Source organism: Chlorocebus sabaeus, chromosome 17 (assembly GCF_047675955.1).
Source record: "Chlorocebus sabaeus isolate Y175 chromosome 17, mChlSab1.0.hap1, whole genome shotgun sequence".
In the NCBI taxonomy this organism is placed as follows: domain Eukaryota; kingdom Metazoa; phylum Chordata; class Mammalia; order Primates; family Cercopithecidae; genus Chlorocebus; species Chlorocebus sabaeus.
In genome coordinates, this window is record NC_132920.1 from 39134527 (window position 1) to 39155905 (window position 21379).

Genomic DNA, 21379 nt, shown 5'->3' on the forward strand with positions numbered 1-21379 from the left:
TTTGGCAATTGTAAACAGTTAGCCACTATTGCACAGGAGTCTCTTAGGCCCTCTTTGATTAAGTAGAGGGAAACAAATGAGGGTCACGTGAAAGTTTCAAGACAGACACGTCATGTGTACAACAGAAAGTTTTAGTTTTCAAAATTTGAAATGGCAAGATTGCCGAGTGAAGTCATCACAGAATCTAAGTGCTCTTGAGAGAGGTTTAGGTAATCCAATGGAAAAAATTCAAACCTTTGCATTTGACATTTTAAACTTTCGGGAGTCCAATGTAGAATAACAGTTCATTCAACAGATATTTGTTGAGCACCTACTGCATTTTTTTTGCGTTGTCCGTGGAGACCTAGACTTAAAAAAAAAAAAAACCCAAAAACTCCAACTTGACAAATCTTTGGAGATTTGTTTGTATAAACCAGTTAGCTATAGAGCCATGAAGTAATATTTCTAATATGGCTATATGCCACATAATGTTTCAGTCAACATGGATTGCATATATGGTGGTGGTCCCGTATGAGTATAATGTATTTTTACTATACCTTTTCTGTGTTTAGATATGTCTAGACACACAAATACCTACCATTGTGTTATAGTTGCCTGCAGTAGTCAGTCCAGTAACATGCTGCACAGGTTTATAGCCTGAGAGTAATAGGCTACCTCATGTAGCCTAGGTGTGTATAGGCTGTACCATCTAGGTTTGTGTAAGCACCTCAAAGATGTTCGCATAATAAGGAAATTGCTTAATGATGCATTTCTCAGAAGGTAACCCCATCGTTAAGCGACATGACTGTATATCCAAAATTGTATATACTATTCTTTTAAACTAATGTCAATTGATTTTGATAATATAGCCTTAATTTTACTGTATTTTGTATTTTGATAGCAATAAAAATGGAATCAGGTACACGCAGTACTTACTTTTCTTTGGTGTTTTTAAGGAGCGACGAAAGTTTGGCCCCTTAGGATGGAATATTCCCTACGAATTCAATTCTGCTGACTTTTCAGCCAGTGTTCAGTTTATTCAGAATCACCTTGATGAATGCGATATTAAAAAAGTGAGTGAAATTGTGCCTTTTTTCCTGTTTTTATTGCTCTTCTTAAATCAGGGTTCTACAGTCGTTTGAAGTCTATGATACAGTGTGAATTTGCTGAGCCCCGTGGAGCCCCCTTTGAAGGGACTTGTTCTAATCAGGCACTTGCTGGGGCAGCCTGTCCCCGCCCCCAACACGCACATACCACGGAAGCTAACTAACTCAGTGTGTGGCAAAATACCGCATCTTTCCTCATGTTACACTCAAGGGCCACAGTGCACTTCAAGAGAAAGTGTGCCTTAGGTCAAGCTTCTCCTCACTGGTCCTATTCCTGCCTCTTCAGAAGTGAAGACAGCATTTGCCAGCCCATGTGAAAGTTCTTTTCCACCTTAAGTCATTTCTTAACTGCTCAGCTTATGCCTATGAATAACAATACTTTCTAGTAATGGTCATTCATCATCATATGACACTTCGCAGTTTTCAGAGTTCTCGTGTATGCAGGATCTCATCTTTATCTTCACAACTCAATAACAGATCAATAACAAAGGCATTATTATTTATTTATTTATTACCCATTTTACTGATGAGGTAACAGACAAGAGAGACTAAGAGACTTCGTCAAGGTCACAGAGCTAAGAACGTAAACTCTGTTGTCCTTTCACACATATAAAGGATTGGAAATTTGTTTTTTCTATAATCTTTGGCAAGTCAATGAGCCTGGGAGCCTGTTTCCTCATCTATAAAATGGCCATTGTTTCTGTGAGGAAGGAATGAGTTAGTATCTGTGAAAGCACAGTACACAGTGCATAATAAGGGCTCATTAACTATGACTCTCTACAGTCTGGCCCCCTCTTCCTTCCCAGAGTAGGGCAAGGTAATTAGAGATCCTGCAGCCTCAGTATGGGAATGGTAAGCCATGATGAGTTTTTACTCTAGAACCAAACCGTAATTTTTCCTTGAAATGACAAAGGGATATGAAATTAAAAGTCTGGCAGTCTGATGAAAAGTTATTTCCTATGTGTTCATATTCTGTGGTCATTTATCATTTTGGTACATACAAACAATAGTTACCTTAAAATAGTTGCTTTGAAAGGCAACCACGCTGAAAAATAAAATTTTAACCAAGAAAAAGTAAACAAAAAGCAAATATCTTTATTTCTCCTAACTCAAATATATCAAGGGTTTAAAAAAACTGCTAGATTGCAATATATTCCTAGTATAAAATTGCTCTAGAAATGAATAAATATTTTGATGTAGTTTTAGCACACAGGATGAAATGCAGAGGATGGCAGAGGATTGCACTGAGAAAAAAATCTTGTGGATAAATAATTTTCTTGGTGTTCTCATAGTTCCAGAAAATATATTACTAAGAAAGCGTATTAAAGTGATGATTACTTGATTTTCCTCCTTTCTTCACTAAACACCACTTTGCTCCTCTGTAACAGCTTGGCATTACTACAATGAGTATTATAGGTACTTATATCCCCAGAGTGAAAAATAGTCTTTTTTCCCTATTTTAAATAATATATGTACAGTATACTTACCAGTGTTTAGTATTGTAGAATTTTTCTTGGTGAACAAACTGTAGTGGTTCCAGCCATGTAATAGTGAAAGAGTTATTCATGTAAGACTATGAATAATTTTAAATGCGAGTCTAGTGAGTGCTTCCTTTTCCAGACCTTTCCTCTAGGGAAAGACCTGAAATGTTTATAATGCTGTGTTTGGGTTGACAATGAATAACCCTTTTTTACTTTTAATAAAGGGTGTATCATGGAACACGGTTCGGTACATGATCGGAGAAGTACAATATGGAGGCAGAGTGACAGATGACTTTGACAAACGTCTACTTAATTGCTTTGCCAGAGTAAGTCAACTTAGACAAATAAAGTTTGGAGGCATATGTCACTCTATTTTCCAATTTTTGTGTTTGTAATAGGTCTGCCAAACTTAAGCATACAGCAGAGCTGCTGCAAAGAATTAGCCAAGAAACAAACGCATGTGTGTGCTTACACACACGCACACACATGCACACACACACACAAAACAACCAGCAATTGGGCCAGGCACGGTGGTTCACGCCTGTAATCCCAGCACTTTGGGAGGCTGAGGCGGGCGGATCACCAGGTCAGGAGTTCTAGACCAGCCTGGCCAATATGGTGAAACCCCGTCTCTACTAAAAATACAAAAAGTAGGTGGGCGTGGTGTCGAGTTCCTGTAGTCCCAGCTACTTGGGAGGCTGAGGCAGAAGAATCACTTGAACCTGGGAGGCGGAGATTGCAGTGAACTGGGATCTCACCACTGCATTCCAGCCTGGTGACAGAGTGAGACTCTGCCTCAAAAAAACAAAAAACAAAAACCTGACTCCGTCTCAAAAAAACAAAAACAAAAACCAACCAACAATCTGCTGGTGGTGCGGAGCAGAGCAGTGGTCAGTTCTCATTGGTCTGTAACTCTTTTTCCATACAGATGAAACTGCTTGTGCCCAGGTCCTCTCCCCCACCGCCCCTCCTCCATATTCCCCATTCCTGGGCATCTGACTTGTGAGGGAAACACTGTGCCTCGTTTCTGTGCCTCTTCCTCTGAGTGAGAAGTCTCATGGTGATTTCAAGCCCCAAAATAAGTGATTGGAGGATTAATCATAATTTGAGTTTTCTCATCTCTTCCATTAGGATGGACAATTGGAAATTGAGGAAGTGTTCACTTTTTCTCCGTGCCAAATAAAATCCACATGTAACATGCTGATAAATATTTTCTAGAGAAAATTATTTCTTAGCAATTGTGGCTTTCACATCAGGGATGAATATAATAAATAACACCTACCAGACTCAAACTCTTCTTAAAATTTTTTACATTTTAGGGATGTAATATACAACACCTAAGTGGAAAAAAAAAAACGATGTCTTTTATGGTTATTAAATTCTTTATATTGGGACCTATACTGGTAATTCTCTACTTAAATGATTCTTTTCTCTTGACAAAATTAAAGCCTCAGCAACAAAGCACAAGCTTTGGGAGTATTTTGATAAGCTGGGGGTTGACTAGAAAATGGATTTTTAACCTTTACATGTTTTAGTAAGTTTTTCTTGAAGCTACATGTGGAGAACTGTGAAAAATAGTAAGTGTTGGTGAGGATGTGCGGAGGGAGGAGCCCTGCTGCTGGGAGGTCAAATGGACATAGACCTCCCGGAAAGCAGTCCAGTAATACTTATGAAATTAGGTATCTCAGGTAAATATATCCCAGAACATTTCTAGAGAGAGTCCACAAATGGACACGTAGAAACATATTCATGGCAGCATTGTGTTTGGAGCTGAAGGCAAGCATCATAGATTGGTTTTCCTGGAAACAGAGGTGGAGATTTGCATTCAAGTGCCTCCTCCCCAGCCTTCCTCCAAGACATGACCTTGGCTGAGGCAGCTCCCTCCTGCTACGGCAGTTCTGGGGAGGGGCAATGCTGTGAGCTCACAGTAGTCAACACTCCAGACAATGTGGGGAGTGAGTACCTGCTCCTGAATGAGGATCGGGTGGCACATCACAGCATCTGCTACAAAAACCCAAGACTCCTAAGAGAATAGATAAGATGTGGTGGGTGAGCACCATGGCATACTATTGCTCACCCTTGTGGGGTGCAACCTGGTGGTCATAGTCATATCAAGTGTGTGATACGACTACCTTCTGAACCAGAATGTCCCAGAGAAATTCTCAGAATGTACCAAAGAGATTATTCATAACATTGTTGGTGGTAGTGGGAAGTTGAAGGCAACTGAGGCATCCATCAGGGGGAAATAGTTAAGTTACCTGTTGTAGAGACCTATGGCAGCATGCAATGTAGCATTTGGAAGCAATGATCTATATGATATCATGCATAGGTCTTACAAATAGTGTTGAGTGCAGAGCTTTAAAAAAAATAAAGCGAGATCTACAAAGGAATATATGCATAGCTCACAAGGATAAATACATGTTCTAGGACATATATATTAGTATACTTAAACAGATGCCCTCAGAGGGAAAAGGAGACAGTGAGTGGATATCTGGACAGAATGGGGAAAAATTAAAATAAAAGGGACTTAGATTCATAAAAATAATAAACTCGGGAGTGTGAGAAACTCACCTCTGTACTTGAGATTCAAAGGAGAAAAAAAAGATGTCTTAATAAGTATACTTTGTTAGAATAATTGTAAAAGTACCTAAAGTTGGAGTTTTAGCAGTGGAGACTAAGATGTGGTTAGCTTCAGAATGTAATTCACCAAGAGTACCAGCAGAATGCCGATGGGATCAGGTGGACAGATGAAAGAAGAGGGGAATCAGGGTCACCCCTAGTTTTGACTTAAGTCACTGGACACAGAATGGGGCTATTTACAGAGAAGAGGAAGGACTGCAGCAGGAATGAGTTTTATTGGCTGGGGCTGGAAATTAAGAGTTCGGTTTTGATCATATAACATTTGAGATGTCTATTAGACATCCAAATCAAGTTGTCTAAGACAGTAACTGCCATGAGGGCAGGGACTTTGTCTTATTACATCAGTGCCAAAGTCTGAGCACCAGAAACAGAGCCCAACACATATAAGTGCTCAGTAAATATTTGTTGAATAAAAGAACAAATGGCTGAATGCTGGTGAACAAGGCACCTGGATGTACAGATCCGGAGGTCATGGTGGAGCTCAGGCATGGAGATAAGGATCTGGAATTCTTCGGCATGTAGATAGTGACAACGGAAAGCTGCTATGTTGGTCCAGAGCCTCCAGGGAGATGTCTGAGCCAGGAACACAGGGAGGGGGAGGAAGCCTGCTCCACCTTCAAGAGCTCAAGCAGGGGCATTCCCCTCTCTGACCCCGCTCCTTCCTTTCTTTCTCTTCTACTTCTTCCCTGTACCCTGACATTTGGCATTTCGGGCCATAGAAGGCTAGTCAGCTGACCTCAACCCTCTCCTAGAAACCCAAGATTCTCTGTCCTCTGGGCCTTGGTTGTGCAGACTTCCTGATCTAAAAGCACAGGGTTCCGTATCCAGGCCCCAGTTGATTGGCTGTTCCCAAGTAACAGCAGCTCCTCCTCACCTGAGTTATGTTACTCCCTTCTATCATCTGATTCTGGTTTCTCTGGACTCCATTCTCAGCAATTAGTGCCTGAAGTCAAAAGTTCATCCTACTATTTTCCCATTCATTTGCCCCTGAGTAACTTCTGTGGGCTCATTCCCTCCCCCTCTCTCAGGACTTCCCTAAGAGTAGCATAGCCTTCAGTGGCTTCAATTCTCTGACTGTTGGACACCCCACTTCCTTATCCTACTGAATCTTCTCTTTGCCCTACATCCTCTCCAACCTCCTGTCTTGTTGCTTTCCCTCATTCATTTCTGTCTAGCTTGGACCTGTTGCAGATGGTCATCAATAACCAGAGGTGAGTTTGGGTCTCTGACCCTAAGGACATGAGCTTACCACACAAACCTGGGAGCAGCAACCCTCTTGAGAAAGGCTGCACAAAAGCCCCACAGCCCCCACACCCTGCCTTCACCTGTTTGATCTCATCCTCAGCCCCAGGCTTGCCTTCTGACCAGCTAGCTGCCTGCCTGCACTGCCTCCACTTTACCCCAACCGTGTCATCCAGAGTTGCCCATGGGAGAAGCAGTTCCACTGTAAACTCATGCCTGCATATGGCATCCCCTGTCCCTCTGACTTTCAATCTCAGGCTTTTCTTTGATCCTTGTTTTCTCTGTTCTCAGCATCTTACAGAGTCTCTCTGCTAAAACCAATTGCAGAACTGTATTGGGTGTTCGTGGGGGATGACTGCTCACATAGTAGCTCCATGTAGATTTCTTATTTCATATTTTGACTTTGCCCCAAAATAGCCTCCAAATTTGGTGAAACTCGGCTATTTGTGTGTGTATAAAGTGCTGGGAAAACAGGAAGAAACTTCATTTTGCTCTTACACATACATGTCATCTGGCAACACAGAATTTGGTGTGGTCATTTGTTATCTGTGTGCTGAGGACCCATGGCCTTTGCCCCCTTAGGGTGTCTTCCTGCAATTTAAGTCATCTACATCGTGAAAAATCTTATATTTCTAAGTAATGACCATGCTCATAACACTGTTCTCTTTAATAACTTTCAACTACTCTCCATTTCTTAAATTAATCACCAGTCCTCACCCTGACATCAACAGTCATCCATGGTAGACCTCACCTCACCCTTCCTGTCCTATCTCTTATGACTACATTGTGTTCACCCTATATTCCATTATTCCCTTAACCTGCTTCTGATTTTTGCATCAGTTGTTCTATACCTTTGCTTATGTGACCTCCCCATTCCAAGTTCTCCTGTCAAAATCCTCTCCTTCAAGGCTTATCTCCAAAAATCACCTCCTTGAGAATACCTCAGCTGACATTCACCTGGATGTTCTTGTTCCTGCTTTAAACCTCCTTAGTACTTTGCTTATTTTTATTTCCTTCTGACTCTTGCCTTAGTGCACTTTGTATTGTGGTTATTAAGTAATTGGCTCATCCCTCCACTGGGTCACAAGCTCCTTGAAAGAAAGGACTGTGTGTCTCTTCTCTTTCATTCTGTTCTGGTTCTAAACTCAGCCTGCTCATGCATAGGAGTTGAATAGGATAAAACAGAGAGAGAATCAGTACACAGGGTATTTCAGAGCAATCACTGGATCTAAAAAGAGCTGGAGGAAGGAGATGGAGGGAAGGTACTAGAGAACCTGTGACCAACCAGAGTAAGGCACCGTCCCTCTTTCCTGTCAAGTGCTCTGAGTAATTCAGATGTCGTGCCTGCATTTCCACTCTTCCTGTCTTCCCATTATTTCCTTCCCCACTGGGAAAATTGCTCTGGGAGACATAAGTCATTGCCTCAAATCTGGTTCATAGGCATTTAGCATCATTTTTTTTTCCTTTCTGAGAATAAGTCTATTCACACTAACCATATATTTGTTCTCTCACTGTTTTGTTAAAGATAATTCATATGGAATAAGAAAGGGATGTCTTAAGGCAAACAGCAAGGCAGCTGAATACATTTACTTCTTGTGGACAGGGACATAATTAGCAAATGAAGCTCTTCAGCGCGAGGTGGGAGGGGAGAGTTTGCATGGAGCCCTCCTGGCCGTGTGCTGGGGCTCAGTGCTGTGTGAGTGAAACTGCGCACAAGGACATCCTCCTGGTATGAGCCCCACTTTGGGGAGAAGTGGGGTGATGAAAATGCCCAGATACTCTCTTGCGTGTGGGGGTATGGCCTCACAGACTTTGCAGTATGTTCCTGCTGCTAAAGTGGAATTGAGAGTTGTCAAATGACTCAATTAGAGAATGGGTTTGTAGAGTTGCTCTCTGGTCCTTACTCTTAGTGAATATCCTCTTTGGTGTTAAATGGAGGCCAGGTCAAATTGTGTTCTGGCCTCTCTCTTTTCTCCATATATGTGCTAATTATTCGATCAGTAGTATTGTTAAGACACTCTCAAAATCAGTATTAAAAACTCTATTAAAATGGAAATAAGGTGGCCCCTCTCTCCTTTCTTGTAGCAGTTTTCATTTAGATGCTCATCAATTTTGTTTCTTTTGTTTTCTCTCACATACAGGTCTGGTTTAGTGAGAAGATGTTTGAACCGTCATTCTGCTTTTATACTGGATATAAAATCCCCGTGTGCAAAACCTTAGACCAGTATTTTGAATACATCCAGTCACTGCCATCCTTAGATAACCCTGAAGTCTTTGGGCTTCACCCTAATGCTGATATCACGTAAGTTGCTGGCATTTTTTAATTTGAAGGGGTCATTTGTAACTCAGCCTGGCAAAGACGGTGCATTTCATTTTCTCTCCTAATCTCTCTCCTTTCCCCCTTTTTTTATTTTACTTTGAAAAATAGTGTCGCTTCCTGTCTCCCAATTACAACTTTGTCATATCTTGGCCTGCCCTCCTCTCACTAAATCCTGATGCTCCAGTGTTTATGACAACGTTAAGTTCTAATTTATACATTGATTATTTCTCCTCTGTCATGTCATAAAACCAGTTGGTGTTAGTGGTAGCGGTGTTCTCCACCGACAGGAGAGTGGTCTGCCAGCTCCTCATCTCTTTCTTCAAAAATTCATTAAGAATATAATGCTCATAAATAGAATCTAAAAAGCCAGGCAAGAACAGATGGGAGGGTGAAGAATCATATTTCTGCCTGGTCCTCTCTCTCAGGCCCCCCCACCCCTAACTTGCTCATCTGCATTCTTTTGTCATGCTCTGCCTGTGGTGGGTGCAGTGCAGTGAGCACTTGAGCACCCGACACAGATGCACAGCCCCAGAAGGAAAGAATGGAGGGGCTTAGCTCTGCATGAGGTCCCTGCTCCACTCATCAACTAGGGAAGAAATGCTCCCCAGTCCCAAGCTCCTTGGGATGAGGTGTCATCCCTTCTGTCTTTAGAGTTTTCTACTAAACACAAGCACCAGAACCGGAATCCTTTGGAATGGACCGCATGCCCTCTTCGGCCCCCTGATGAAAAGCCACAAGGTTTACATTCAGGAAAATGGTTTCAGGAAATGGGAGAAACCAGGGCTCCTCTGACAGATTCTAAGCTGAGAATGCCCTAAGAGTGGGGCATTCCTCTCTCCTAGTCCCTGGCATACTGTTGTGATTTTAATAATTCTCCGGGTTTGGACATGGACTTTTCCCTGGCCTTGCCAGATGTCCCAGGAGTCCCAGTTTGCTGCCAATTTCCTTGTCTTCCCACCTCTGACCCCCCCCCCCCCCAGCTCCCTGTATGAGGATGCACTTTTGGCCTCTTTACACCCGCATTGATTCCACCTTCTCCATATCCTCTCATCCCGCCCAGGCTGCTTTTCATCTTCAAAGATGGGGACATGATTGAAAATACCTACAAACGCCAATGCTCCGTTCCACCCCCATGATGGAGCCACGAAGACTCCTTGGTGACAGCTCTTGCTGTTATTTAAGGAGGCTTTCATAAGTTATCTGGGGATGGGAAAGAAGTGAATAAATAAAAAGGATTCCTCAGGGATCGGGTTGACAATCAACTCTTAGATTTTATGAAAGAGGGAGCATAGGAAAGTTGTTTTGCTTTAGCTGAGACTTTAAAAATGTGAGTCAGACCACGTCAACCCTCCGCTCAGAATCCTCCCAAGGTTCCCGTGACACTCTGTGTCAAGGTCAAAGGCCGACAGTGACCTACATACAGATGACCTACAAAGCCACATAGTGCCACTGCCCTCTACCTCCCCACCCTGGCCCTTTCAGTCCTCTCCCACCTTTGTGCCCACTCAGCTCCTGTTACTCAGGCCAGACAGCTTCCTGTTACTCAGACAGGCCAGACAGCACCTGCCACAGGACACTTGCACTTCCAGGAACCTCCCTGCTCTTAGATATCACAGTGGATCACCCTTTTACCTCTTCCGGTCTTTGCTTAGATGTAGCCTTTTCAATGATGCCTTCCCTGGCTGTGCTATTTAAAGATTGCAACCCACTCCGCAAGCCCTGCCCAAGACCTTGTCTGCCTGGCCTGCTCTTCTCTATAGTTTGTATCACCCACTGACATACTCTACATTTTTTTTTTTTTTGAAACGGCGTTTCACTCTTGTTGCCCAGGCTGGAGTGCAGTGGCACAATCTTGGCTCACCACAACCTCTGCCTTCCAGGTTCAAGCGATTCTCCTGCCTCAGCCTCCCAAGTAGCTGGGATTACAGGCATGCGCCACCACGCCCAGCTAATTTTGATATATTTTTAGTAGAGACAGGGTTTCTCCATATTGGTCAGGCTGGTCTCGAACTCCCAGCCTCAGGTGAGTCCGCCCATCTCGGCCTCCCAAAGTGTTGGGATTGCAGGCGTGAGCTACCACGCCTGGCCTCATACTCTACACTTTAGTTACTGATTTGTTCTTGTCCAACAACCACCAGGAAACCATAAGTTCCACTACACCTGAAACTTTTGTGTTTTCACTGCTGCATCCCTTGTGCTATAGTAGTGCCTGGTGCTCAGGAAGTATTTGTTGACTGATCAGTGCTACTAAATTCTAGAGTGTGAAAGATGTGATCAGTGAGGAGATACCATAGAAAGATCCTACAAGTTCATGTGAGTGGGCAGAGAAACCACTGATAAGTCTTAATGCACTTGCCAATTTGTGACCGAAAATGTTCTCATATGAGAGCTCTGAACTTTAATTCCGTCCTTGACGAGAGACTGGGGAGTCATGAGAGCCGGTTCCTGGATAATCCACAGGATTCTAACAAGATGAAACCATCTCACCCTCAGCCAGTGTGATGGTGCGCCTAGGCCTTGTTCACCGCAGCCTGTTTCACTCACCAGCTCTCAAGAAAGATGAACCAGGGCTAGAAAAGGTCCAGAGAAGTACAACTCAAATGTAAAAGCAATTGGAGACAAAGACAAACTATTTTTCACTTGACTTTTTATTTGGGATGATTACAAACTCTCAGAAAAGTTGCCATACAGTAAACATTCATACGTTCCATCGAGATCCAACAATTGTTAACGTTTTGATCCATTTGCTTTTTCTCCTTCTATATTTGTATCTCTGTATGTTTATATATCTACAGCTTTATCTGTATATAATCACATATATTTCTCTGTGTGTCTGTGCTTTTATGCCTTCTCAGTGGATAGAGCTAGGAAGCATGTATTTTTTAAAACATCATGAGTTAATACAAATAACTCTAATTCCAATTGTATACCTCAGGATTGTTCTTTGTCTTCCCCTATCCCACGTTGATATCTCCTTTCTCCCACTGTAAAAACTCTGGTTCCCAGCAACTTCAATATGTGTATTCATTTACTTGCAATTACTATGCCAGTACCACTACCAGCAACAAACCTTTTCAGTAGAGGTCAAGATTTCTTTGCAGTTCTTTTTGTCCTTAAGGTATATTCCACTAAGTATACAGAGTATTGTGTTCAAAAGTCACTTGGATAAATGATTTTTTTCTGTGTGGTTATGCTATCAGTTGATATATAGTTATGTTTATTCGTTTCTGTTTGTATTACATTTAAGGGTTTCCCCCCACATATGCTATTGTTTTGAATATGTAAAATATGAACATGGTTCAAAAGTTACAACTTGACAGTAAGTTGTTCTTAGAGAAGTTTCAGACCCTTTCAACCCATTTCCCTCTTATTTTATGGGTAACCAAACACAGTTTCTGGTTTATCTTCCCTGTGTTTCTTTTTGCATGTACACGTACATATATACATATTGTTATTACCCTTTCTTTCTTATACAAAGTTGCCATGCTATATCTATTGTATTGTGTCTTTTTTCACTTAACAATGTATCCTGTAAATCACTTCATATCAGGTCATAGATATCTTCCCCATTATTTTTTGACAGCTGCAGGCTACTTCATTGTTTATATAGATCATAGTTTGTTCAACCATTTGCCTATAGATGGGCGTTTAGGTTGCTTCCAATATTTTGCTATCTCAAGTAATTCTTCCATTAATAACTTTATGCTTATGGACTCTCATATTATTGGAGATGTATTTTCAGGGTAAATTGTTATGGGTGGGAGGGCTAGATCAAGATTTAGTAAATTTTGTCAAATTCCCTTACATAGGGTTATACTATTTTGTACTTTTACTTGCAGTCTGTGAGAGTGCCCTTTTCTTCAGAATGTCATCAACAGAGCACTGGTGAGGCCTTTGAATATTCACCAATATGACTGTGAAAAATGTTATCTTAGCATAGTTTTAGTTCACTTCTCTTATTTTGAGTGAAACTGAGAAAATTTTCATATACTTAAGGCTATTTGTATATAGTCTGTCTATTCCTTTCCAATGGAGTTTTTATTCTTTTTATTTTTAGGATTTATTTATACGTTAAGGATAACAACCCTTTGTGATATGGATTGCAAATAGTTTTCTCAGTTTATTTAGCTTTGCTTGTGATTTTTTCCCCCATTGATCAGGTGGAAATGTTATTGTTGTTTCGTTTTGTTTTTATGCAGTCAAATTTATGACTACACAAATTCTGTTCTTGCTGTTGTTACATCTGGATTTTTAGTAATAGTAAGAAAGCTTCTTCCCTCATCAGGATATACAGGAATCATCTACATTTTCTTTTAGTGCTTGTAGAGTTTCATTTTTTACATTTAGTTCTTTTACCCATTAGGAATTTATTGTGGAATAAGTATGGATGAAATTCTTTTTCCAAATAGCAATCCAGTTAGCCTATTACCAGTGATTTTTTTTTTTCCTTTTTTGAGATGGATTCATGCTGTGTTGCCCAGGCTGGAGTGCTGTGGCACGATCTCAGCTCACTGCGGCACCTCTCGGGTTCAAGTGATTCTCCTGCCTCAGCCTCCTGAGTAGCTGGGATTATAGGCACAGGCCACCACGCCTGGCAAATTTTTGTATTTTAGTAGAGAATCGGTTTCATCATGTTGACCAGGCTGGTCTGGAACTCTTGACCAGAGGTGATCCACCAGCCTCGGCCTCCTGCTTCCTTTAACATAGAATTTCCTTCCATAGGTACTTGGGTCCATTTCTGGACTTTCTATTCTGTTTTCCTTTCTATTTTGTAGCAATCTGTTTTAAATTTAGCTAGTTTCCAGTATGTTTTATTGTCTGGTAGTTTTGTAGTCTCCCTTCATTGCTCTTTTTGTTCTGAGCTTGTCCTGGCCATTGTTGCATGTGTATTTTTCTGTTGTTGTCAGAAATTGGTGTTGAATTTTGTTGAATACCTTTCAACCTTTATGGAAATAATCACATGATTTTCCGCCAAACACCTAAAAAGTTAGTGAATTATATTAATGAATTTCCTAACTCAAACTTTCTACAGATAATCTGAAATTAATACCACTAGGTTCTGATGTATTATTCTTCTCTTAATGTAGTGATAGACTCTATTAATGGTTCCCTGGGGAATTTTGCATTGATATTCACAAGTAAGAGTGGCCTAGAGTTTTTTGTGGCATCTTTATCAGGTTTAATTACTAATCAATGTTGTATTTGCTTTGTAAAAATGTGGACGTTTTTCTAAGCTCTGGAACAATTTACGTAGTATTGGATGCTTTAAAGTTTGGTAGAATTCTCCTGTGAAACCATCTGGGCTCAGTGCTAGTTCTTTGATATCTTTCATATTCCTCTGTCACCACTGTAGTCAATATTTTGTCAGTTGTGTTCTCCTAGGAAATTATTTGTTTCATCTAGGTTTCGTATTTATTTACACAAAGACATGCAAAGTAGTCTTTAATCTGCTCTGATAAGCTAAACTCAGTACAATGTGGTAAAGAATGAAATCACTTCTCCCTTACCCTATACTGAGTCCAACCCATTCAATAAAATTGTTATAAAGTGTGGACATAACGCTAGCTCTGTAGACCTTGGTCTGAAATCTGATGACAACTTGAAGCCACTCCGGTGCCTCTCCGAAAGGAATGTACTAGCCTTCTGAATATAATCTATCAAGGCAGCTCTGTTCAACCGCTTCACTATGGTGTTGCCAACACATCCCAGAGAAACCACCGGGAAACAGTGGTTATACTGTTATATGGTGGTTATACTTACTTAATACTAAGAAGGAACTTAGTGTTTGACACAGATGAACACCTCACCAGAGCCAGGGGCTCCTCTTCAAAGGATTCTCCTGCTGTCCGGCTCAGCAGGTTCTCAGTCCTCAGTGGCAAAATCACACTGTGACAGAGTAACAAAATATGTTGCAAAATGCAAAAGGCTGCAAAGCATGACTTTAATAGCATCACCCTTCAGTGTATGGTCCAGGTAGCAGTGTGATCTAGTATCTCTCTTGCTTTAAAGAGTCTTCCCTTCCCTTCACATGCCTGTAAATCTGTGGCCTATGTTCTACTCACATTTTAACCTCTTTTATAGTCATTTCCACCTTCCTTCCTGAATAGAGCTCATCTATGCCAATGGCCTTTAGAACATCAACATGCCACATATATATTGTCTAGACCTTTCCTCTGTGCTCCATGGTCATTTATACAATTTCCACGTGACATCCACTGGCATGTCTTTCAGGCAGCTTGACCTTAAAAGCCCCAAACTGAATCTCCTCCATCTACTTCTCCTCTGCTTCTCCTCCATCTAAATGGCTCCCCACAGCAGTTAGAATAGAAGACAAGCTCTCTGCCATGTGACAAGGCTCATCTCTCCGCCTCATCTAGAGCACCCATGGTGACTAATCGACACCTTGGGTTGGGTACCCTGTGGGTAAGTCCAGGTGCGTGAGGATGCAGGCCTAGAATAGGGATGATCGTGGGGTGGAGTGAAGCTGCAGGACAGGGCTCAAGAGGGGATTGATAGGACTTAGCGAACGCAGAGCAGTGGCTGCGAACCTTCTTCTGTGACTGTTATCTGTTCTTGCTGCACGCTGGTGGGTTAGGAGGGCATGGCAAGCCTTTTGTGTTTTGTCAAGTCTCTCTTCACAGCTCTGTCCAGAGGCCCACATGGTGTCGCTGGCATGCATGCTGTAGGATGCCGTAAGCGAGCTTCTCCCAAAATAGTGTCAGGATCTTGCAACTTTTCACCACACTAGTGAGGTCGAGTAGAAAGTCCTGGACCCATGCCTAAAATGGGGGATTATATCCACTAGAGCAACTGGCGGATCGGTAAGACCTATGGTCCTCCTCTGATCTCTCTTCATCCTCAACTTCCCATGTGGTCTGCCCTGGGGTCTCTCCCACCCACCCTGATCCCTTTTCCCCACTAAATCTTAGCCCATTTCTGGTTCCTGCTTAGGCGGTCAGCTCTGTTCTGCAGCTCCGTGTTTGGTAATTTTTTTGGTCTCTGAGTAAGCCTTGTCCTAGGTTCGATTCTTCTTTCCTCTGGCTCTGAATTATCTCGTGGATGGAATCCTGCCCCTACTCATCCTGGCAAGTGAGCTTGCCTTCTTGGAGGACTTCGCTATGCCCCTTGCTGTTCCCCCACTGGCCACCAGGAAGCAGTAAGCAACAACAGACGAAGCATCCCAGCTGAAACCCACCTCTGGTCTTCACCCAGCTCCAGCAAGATGTAACTCTCCAAGCTCTGAGTGAAATGAAAGAAGGAGTCAAAGATGCCCCTGATGTTGCTTGTCTGGGAGCTGGGGTAGTGGAGGAGTTTGGAACAGGAGTATGTTAGAGAAGTTACAGAGTTATATTGGGGGCATGTTGAGCTGGGAAAGAACATGGGATATATCTGAATGGGGTGAGAAATATGGACTGGAGCCCAGGTGAAAGATTTGAATGCATGTGTGCAGAGATAACAGCTTCAGCCATCAGAGAGAACTCTCTAAGATATGCTGGCTAAGTCTGCATGAATGTCCCCAACCAGAGGAATCATTAATTTTTCTGACCATCCATGGTGTTCAACAGCATTCTTGCTTATTTTTGTTGGTTTGTTTTTGTTTTGTTTTGTTTTGAGACAGAGTCTCACTCTGTTGCCCAAGCTGGTGTGCAGTGGTACAATCTTGGCTCACTGCAACCTCCATCTCCCAGGCTCAAGCAATTCTCATGTCTCAGCCTTCCGAATAGCTGGGACTACAGGCATGTGCCACCATGCCCAGCTGATATTTGTATTTTTAGTAGAGACAGGGTTTCACCATGTTGGCCAGGCTGGTCTCGAACTCCTGACCTCAAGTAATCACCCACCTCGGCTTCCCAAAGTGCTGGGATTATAAGCATGAGCCACAGTGCCCGGCCATCACTTGATGATAGACTATAATTGGGCCTTGATGGAGAACTTGATGCCTCCTGTTGATTGGAATCTTCACGCTGAAGTTAGCATCCATAAATTTGAGAGAAGAGGGAGATCTGGGCAGGGCGAATCACAAGTCTCTCTCCTCAGTCATTGCATAAGAATGCAGAATCTCTGAAGTGGAGGGGGAAATCAAGGTGAATAAATGCTTTAAAATAAGTAAAATCTCTCTCAAGAGTTTAGATAGCATAGTGATAGGAACCATGAAAATACACAGTTTATTCACATTTTATTATGTAGATTTATAAGGTACCAAAGACTCTGCAAATTCAACTCTCTCAATGTCAGAAATGGTTGCTTATTTTCACTCTTTTTCTCATGAGTGGTTATGTATGTTTCTTTACCTTCTGAAATTTATCAAATGCCTTATTACAACCTTTATATTCATTTCAATGCAATACAAACTGAAATGTATTCCTTTGAGTATTCGAGGACACTTTTGAGATTTAGATTTTTAAAAAAATTTATGCTCATTGATATTTCATGTGCAAAGATATATGTAAATTTAGACTGATTTGGATATTATGGCACACTAATATCTCATTAGGTAGTTGTTTATTTCATAGACAGCTCTGTTTTTCAGTTGTTTTGCATTTATATTATCCATGACCCTGACTTCCCAGAACCACCAAGCTACAAGGGCAATCTGAGCTTCTTCCCATATTTACTCTAAAGAGAAATTTTCTTCAAGAAATAACTTAGAACCAACCCTCAAGGAATATTATAGTTCTTGTTCTTCATCTCAGAGCATTTATGAGGACTGTTCTCCTGAAAGCCCTTGGGCTTTTGTGGCATATAGAGAGATTTGCAATTCTCCGTTATAGCTAGCTAACTAGGCTTCTGCCTTTCATATCTTTGCAAACATAAAATCACATTGTGGAAAAAGAAATGTGAGTTGTTCAGCCCTGGAATACCAGGGAATGACATTCTGTGCATAATAAAATGTGTGTTGGGGAGAGCTTGGCTAGCTCTTATTCACAGTGGATCAACTTTTCCAGGCTTCTTCCCAACATCTATGTTTTCAGGCCTGGGTTCAGATCATCTCATAAAAAATTAAATCACTCACCATGAAAATGATTTGTTAGGTGGGATCTAGCAGCAGCAGCATCTCCGTCAGCCTCTCCTTGGAGCACCAGTGAACTTGACCAGAGTTAGCAGAGAGCAAAATGGTCATTTTTGCAATGGTGTGCACTGTTGGGACCTAGCCTCTGGTGCTGAGCACGCGTCCACGGAGGGCTCAAGTTGAAGGTGACCGAGAGAGCACCTGAGGATTTGGATATGGGGGCTTTCTGGTTTTTTTTTGTTTTGTTTTTTTTGTTTTTTTTGGGTTTTTTTAGCTAGAACAGGTAGGAAGAATGAACTCTGCTTTTCTTAGCATGAATGGAAATTTACTGTGGTTTTCTTGTCTTTAATCATTAAAGATCTACATTGATAAAATAATAGAAGAGGAATAGCTTTACTTCACTCTCAAATTATATCTTTCTGATTCTCCTCTGTTTTGAGGACTATGTATATATGGCACAAAAGGCATTTGCAACCCATTCCTGAATTTTGAAGTAGGGCACGATCACAGTTTTAAAAAGTCGTATAAAGTATAAGAAAAATACAAATAACTCTGAGAGGGGGAATCTTATGAAAATAACCTATGAAAACAAATGACTTTATCAATTGTCAAGGACTCAAGGAGAGATAGATATTTCTAATATCTATAGATGTATTTATTATTATATTATATTATCTTGTCATATTATATAATAGATATATAATAATCAGAAATGAATGTTCCTAATTCATTATTAGAAATGAATACAAAAGTTGTAATAAAGCATTTATACACAAACACACACACACAAACACACACACACAAACACACATACACACCTTGAAAGGTGCCAGGAAATCAAAAAACAATAATAACAATATACTGTGTTTTTACCATAAGAAAGAATAAGTACATTTTCATGCCCTTTAAATATTGAAGAATTGCTGTCCTTTATATTTGAGGTTTAATAAAATGCAAGCCAATTGGCCTCAATTCAACAAAAAAACATTTATTGAGAACTTACTGTCTGGCTAACCCCGGGATACAAAGATGAGTAAGATGCAGTCCGTGCTTTTGGAGCACATTATCTATTGGGGAAGATGATGAATGGCAAATGCTGATGAGGTACAATGTGGTAAACTCTAAAATCGGGGTATGTGTACATTGCTATGATGACACAGCTGAAGGGGCAATCAATTCCAACTTAGGGGTCAAAGAAAGCTAGCGAGAGAGGCTCCATTTAAGTTATGCCTTAAAGCAGGGGTCCACAACCCCTGGGCCACAGACCAATACCAGTCCGTGGCCTGTTAGAAACTGGGTCACCCAGTAGGAGGTGAGTGACAGGTGAGTGAGCACTACCGCCTGAGCTCCACTTCCTCTCCGATCAGTGGTGGCATTAGATTCTCATAGGAGCGAGAACCCTACTGTGAACTGCGCATGCCAGGGATCTAGGTTGTGCGCTCCTTATGAGAATCTAATGCCTGATGATCTGTCACTGTCTCCCATCACCCCCAGATGGGACCGTCTAGTTGCAGGAAAACAAGCTTAGGGATCCCACAGATTTTACATGATGGTGAGTTGTATAATTACTTCATTATATATTACAATGTAATAATAATGGAAATAAGGTGCCCAATAAAAGTAATGTGCTTGAATCATCCCCAAACCTTCCGCCCCCCTCCCCTCCAGTCCGTGGAAAAATGTCTTCCACAAAACCAGTCCCTAGTGCCAGAAAGGTTGGGGATCGCTGTCTTAAAGGATGTGCAGGAGTTTCTCAGATTGGAGATGAGGTGGGAAGGAAGTGACTGCAGGACTGGGGCCAAGGACAAAGTGCAAAGAAGAGGAACATAGCGAACAGTAAGGACCAAGACTCAGACTGGGATGCACACACCAAGGAACAGTCTGAGGAAGGGAATGCAAACGTGAACGTGTGTGGGGTGTTCTGGGAACCAGGTCCAGTACACCTAAAGCATGAGGAAGAGGGGTGTTTAAAGAGCGGAGTGGCTGATGCAGAGTGTGGCTTTTGAAGGTTTTGCCAAAAGAGTTTGGGGCAATATTTTAAATTTAAATTATTTAAATATTTTAAATAATGATTTATTTAAATGTACTTAACTTACTCTACCTTCTACATGGCCATTTCTGCTTGCATGAGGTGATGGAAATTAGCATTTTGTATACAGAGATTTAAGCCTTTTCCTGCCATCCAGTAATTCAGGCTGAAGTTGGAATGAAGATAAACAAGCATGTCATCATGTACAGAATGACAAGTACAAAAAGAAAAATAAGCACTGAGAGCTGTGCACACACATAGGGAGAGAGTCTAGGGAAGGCTGTCTAGAGGTGAAGACATCTAAGCTGAGCTTGATATTAATAGCTAGTTAGGAATGAGCTATAATCGATGAAGAAATGAGGGCAGAACATTCCAGGCAGTGGAGATAGCTTGGGAACAATCAAAGAATATGAGGGGAGTCATGGAATGCTTGATGAGCTTCAGGTAACTCACAGCACAGGGTAGAGTGTGGGAAGAAAGAAGCAAGAGCAGAAGCTGGAGATAGAAAAAGACTTAGTGATGAAACAGGTTTGTATGCCACGTGAAGGACTTCAGATTTCATCCTGAAGGTTATGGGGAGTCTTTGAATAAATGTAATAATCACTTTTGAAATGTCAAAACTTAACCTTGGAACAGTGGATGGAGGCAGGAGGATGCGTTAGGAGGTGATGGCAGTGCCACCCACAGAGGATGATCAGGAAGTTAGGGGCAGAACTGAAGGCAGTGGGGATGACAGTGGGTCACGGGGAGGGGATGCCGGAAATGATTTGGAACTAGGTCTTGGAAACTAAGAAGGTCTGGGGAGTCACAGCAAGAAGGAAGCCATCTCTGAGGGTTCTCAGTTGGGCATCTGGGCGGACATCGATGTCACTAAAGTAGATGGGGCAAGGAACAGTCCAGGAGAGGGATAAGGGAGAACTAAAATAATAAGGTTTTGGATTTGTTTGATACAGGAACCAAAGAGCTCTGGGGCTCCAGGGAAATGTGAATGCACAGAGTTCATGATAAAGTCAGAGGTTTAATGTTACCCAGGTTTACCCGGTATTTCATGGCTCTCTAAGATGTCAGCCATGGTGTCACATCTGTCTTCCCTGACATAGCACTGCATCCACATATTCTATCTGTAGTGTACCTAATGCTAGAGAGAGCTCATGGAGTAATATGAATCACATACAAATTTAAATTTCTGAAAAGGTATATAATAGCATGGGGAACCTTGACTGTTGTTAACTTCATTTTGTTGTCAACTTCATTTTGTTGTCTCATCAGCTATTTTCATTGAACTTTCCTCTCAGACTTATTTGTATTTTTCTGTCTTTCTTTTTTTAAATTATACTTTAAGTTCTAGGGTACATGTGCACAACGTGCAGGTTTGTTACATATGTATTTTTCTTATACAGTACTTTATATGACTTTTTAAAACTGGGATTGTGTCATATTTCAAAATGTAGCAATGAGTTTCAAATGCCTTTTGTGTTATTTTACTAGAATATTATGTTCTCTGTTCATGTATTCAACTGCATGCATGTTTTAGCTTTTAAGATAAGTGTCTTTTGGGCTATTCCAAATCCC

General features: G+C 41.5%; 1 protein-coding gene across 2 annotated transcripts in view; it reads left to right on the forward strand.

The window, feature by feature from the left end:
- The window catches only part of DNAH8 (dynein axonemal heavy chain 8), a 328361-nt gene that overhangs the window by 273213 nt on the left and 33769 nt on the right, over positions 1-21379 (forward strand). For both annotated transcript variants that reach the window (XM_007972725.3, XM_038006035.2), the window contains 3 exons: positions 936-1052; positions 2791-2892; positions 8590-8750. In XM_007972725.3, the coding sequence (XP_007970916.2) occupies positions 936-1052; positions 2791-2892; positions 8590-8750 (380 nt within the window). The remainder of the gene's footprint in view (positions 1-935; positions 1053-2790; positions 2893-8589; positions 8751-21379) is intronic.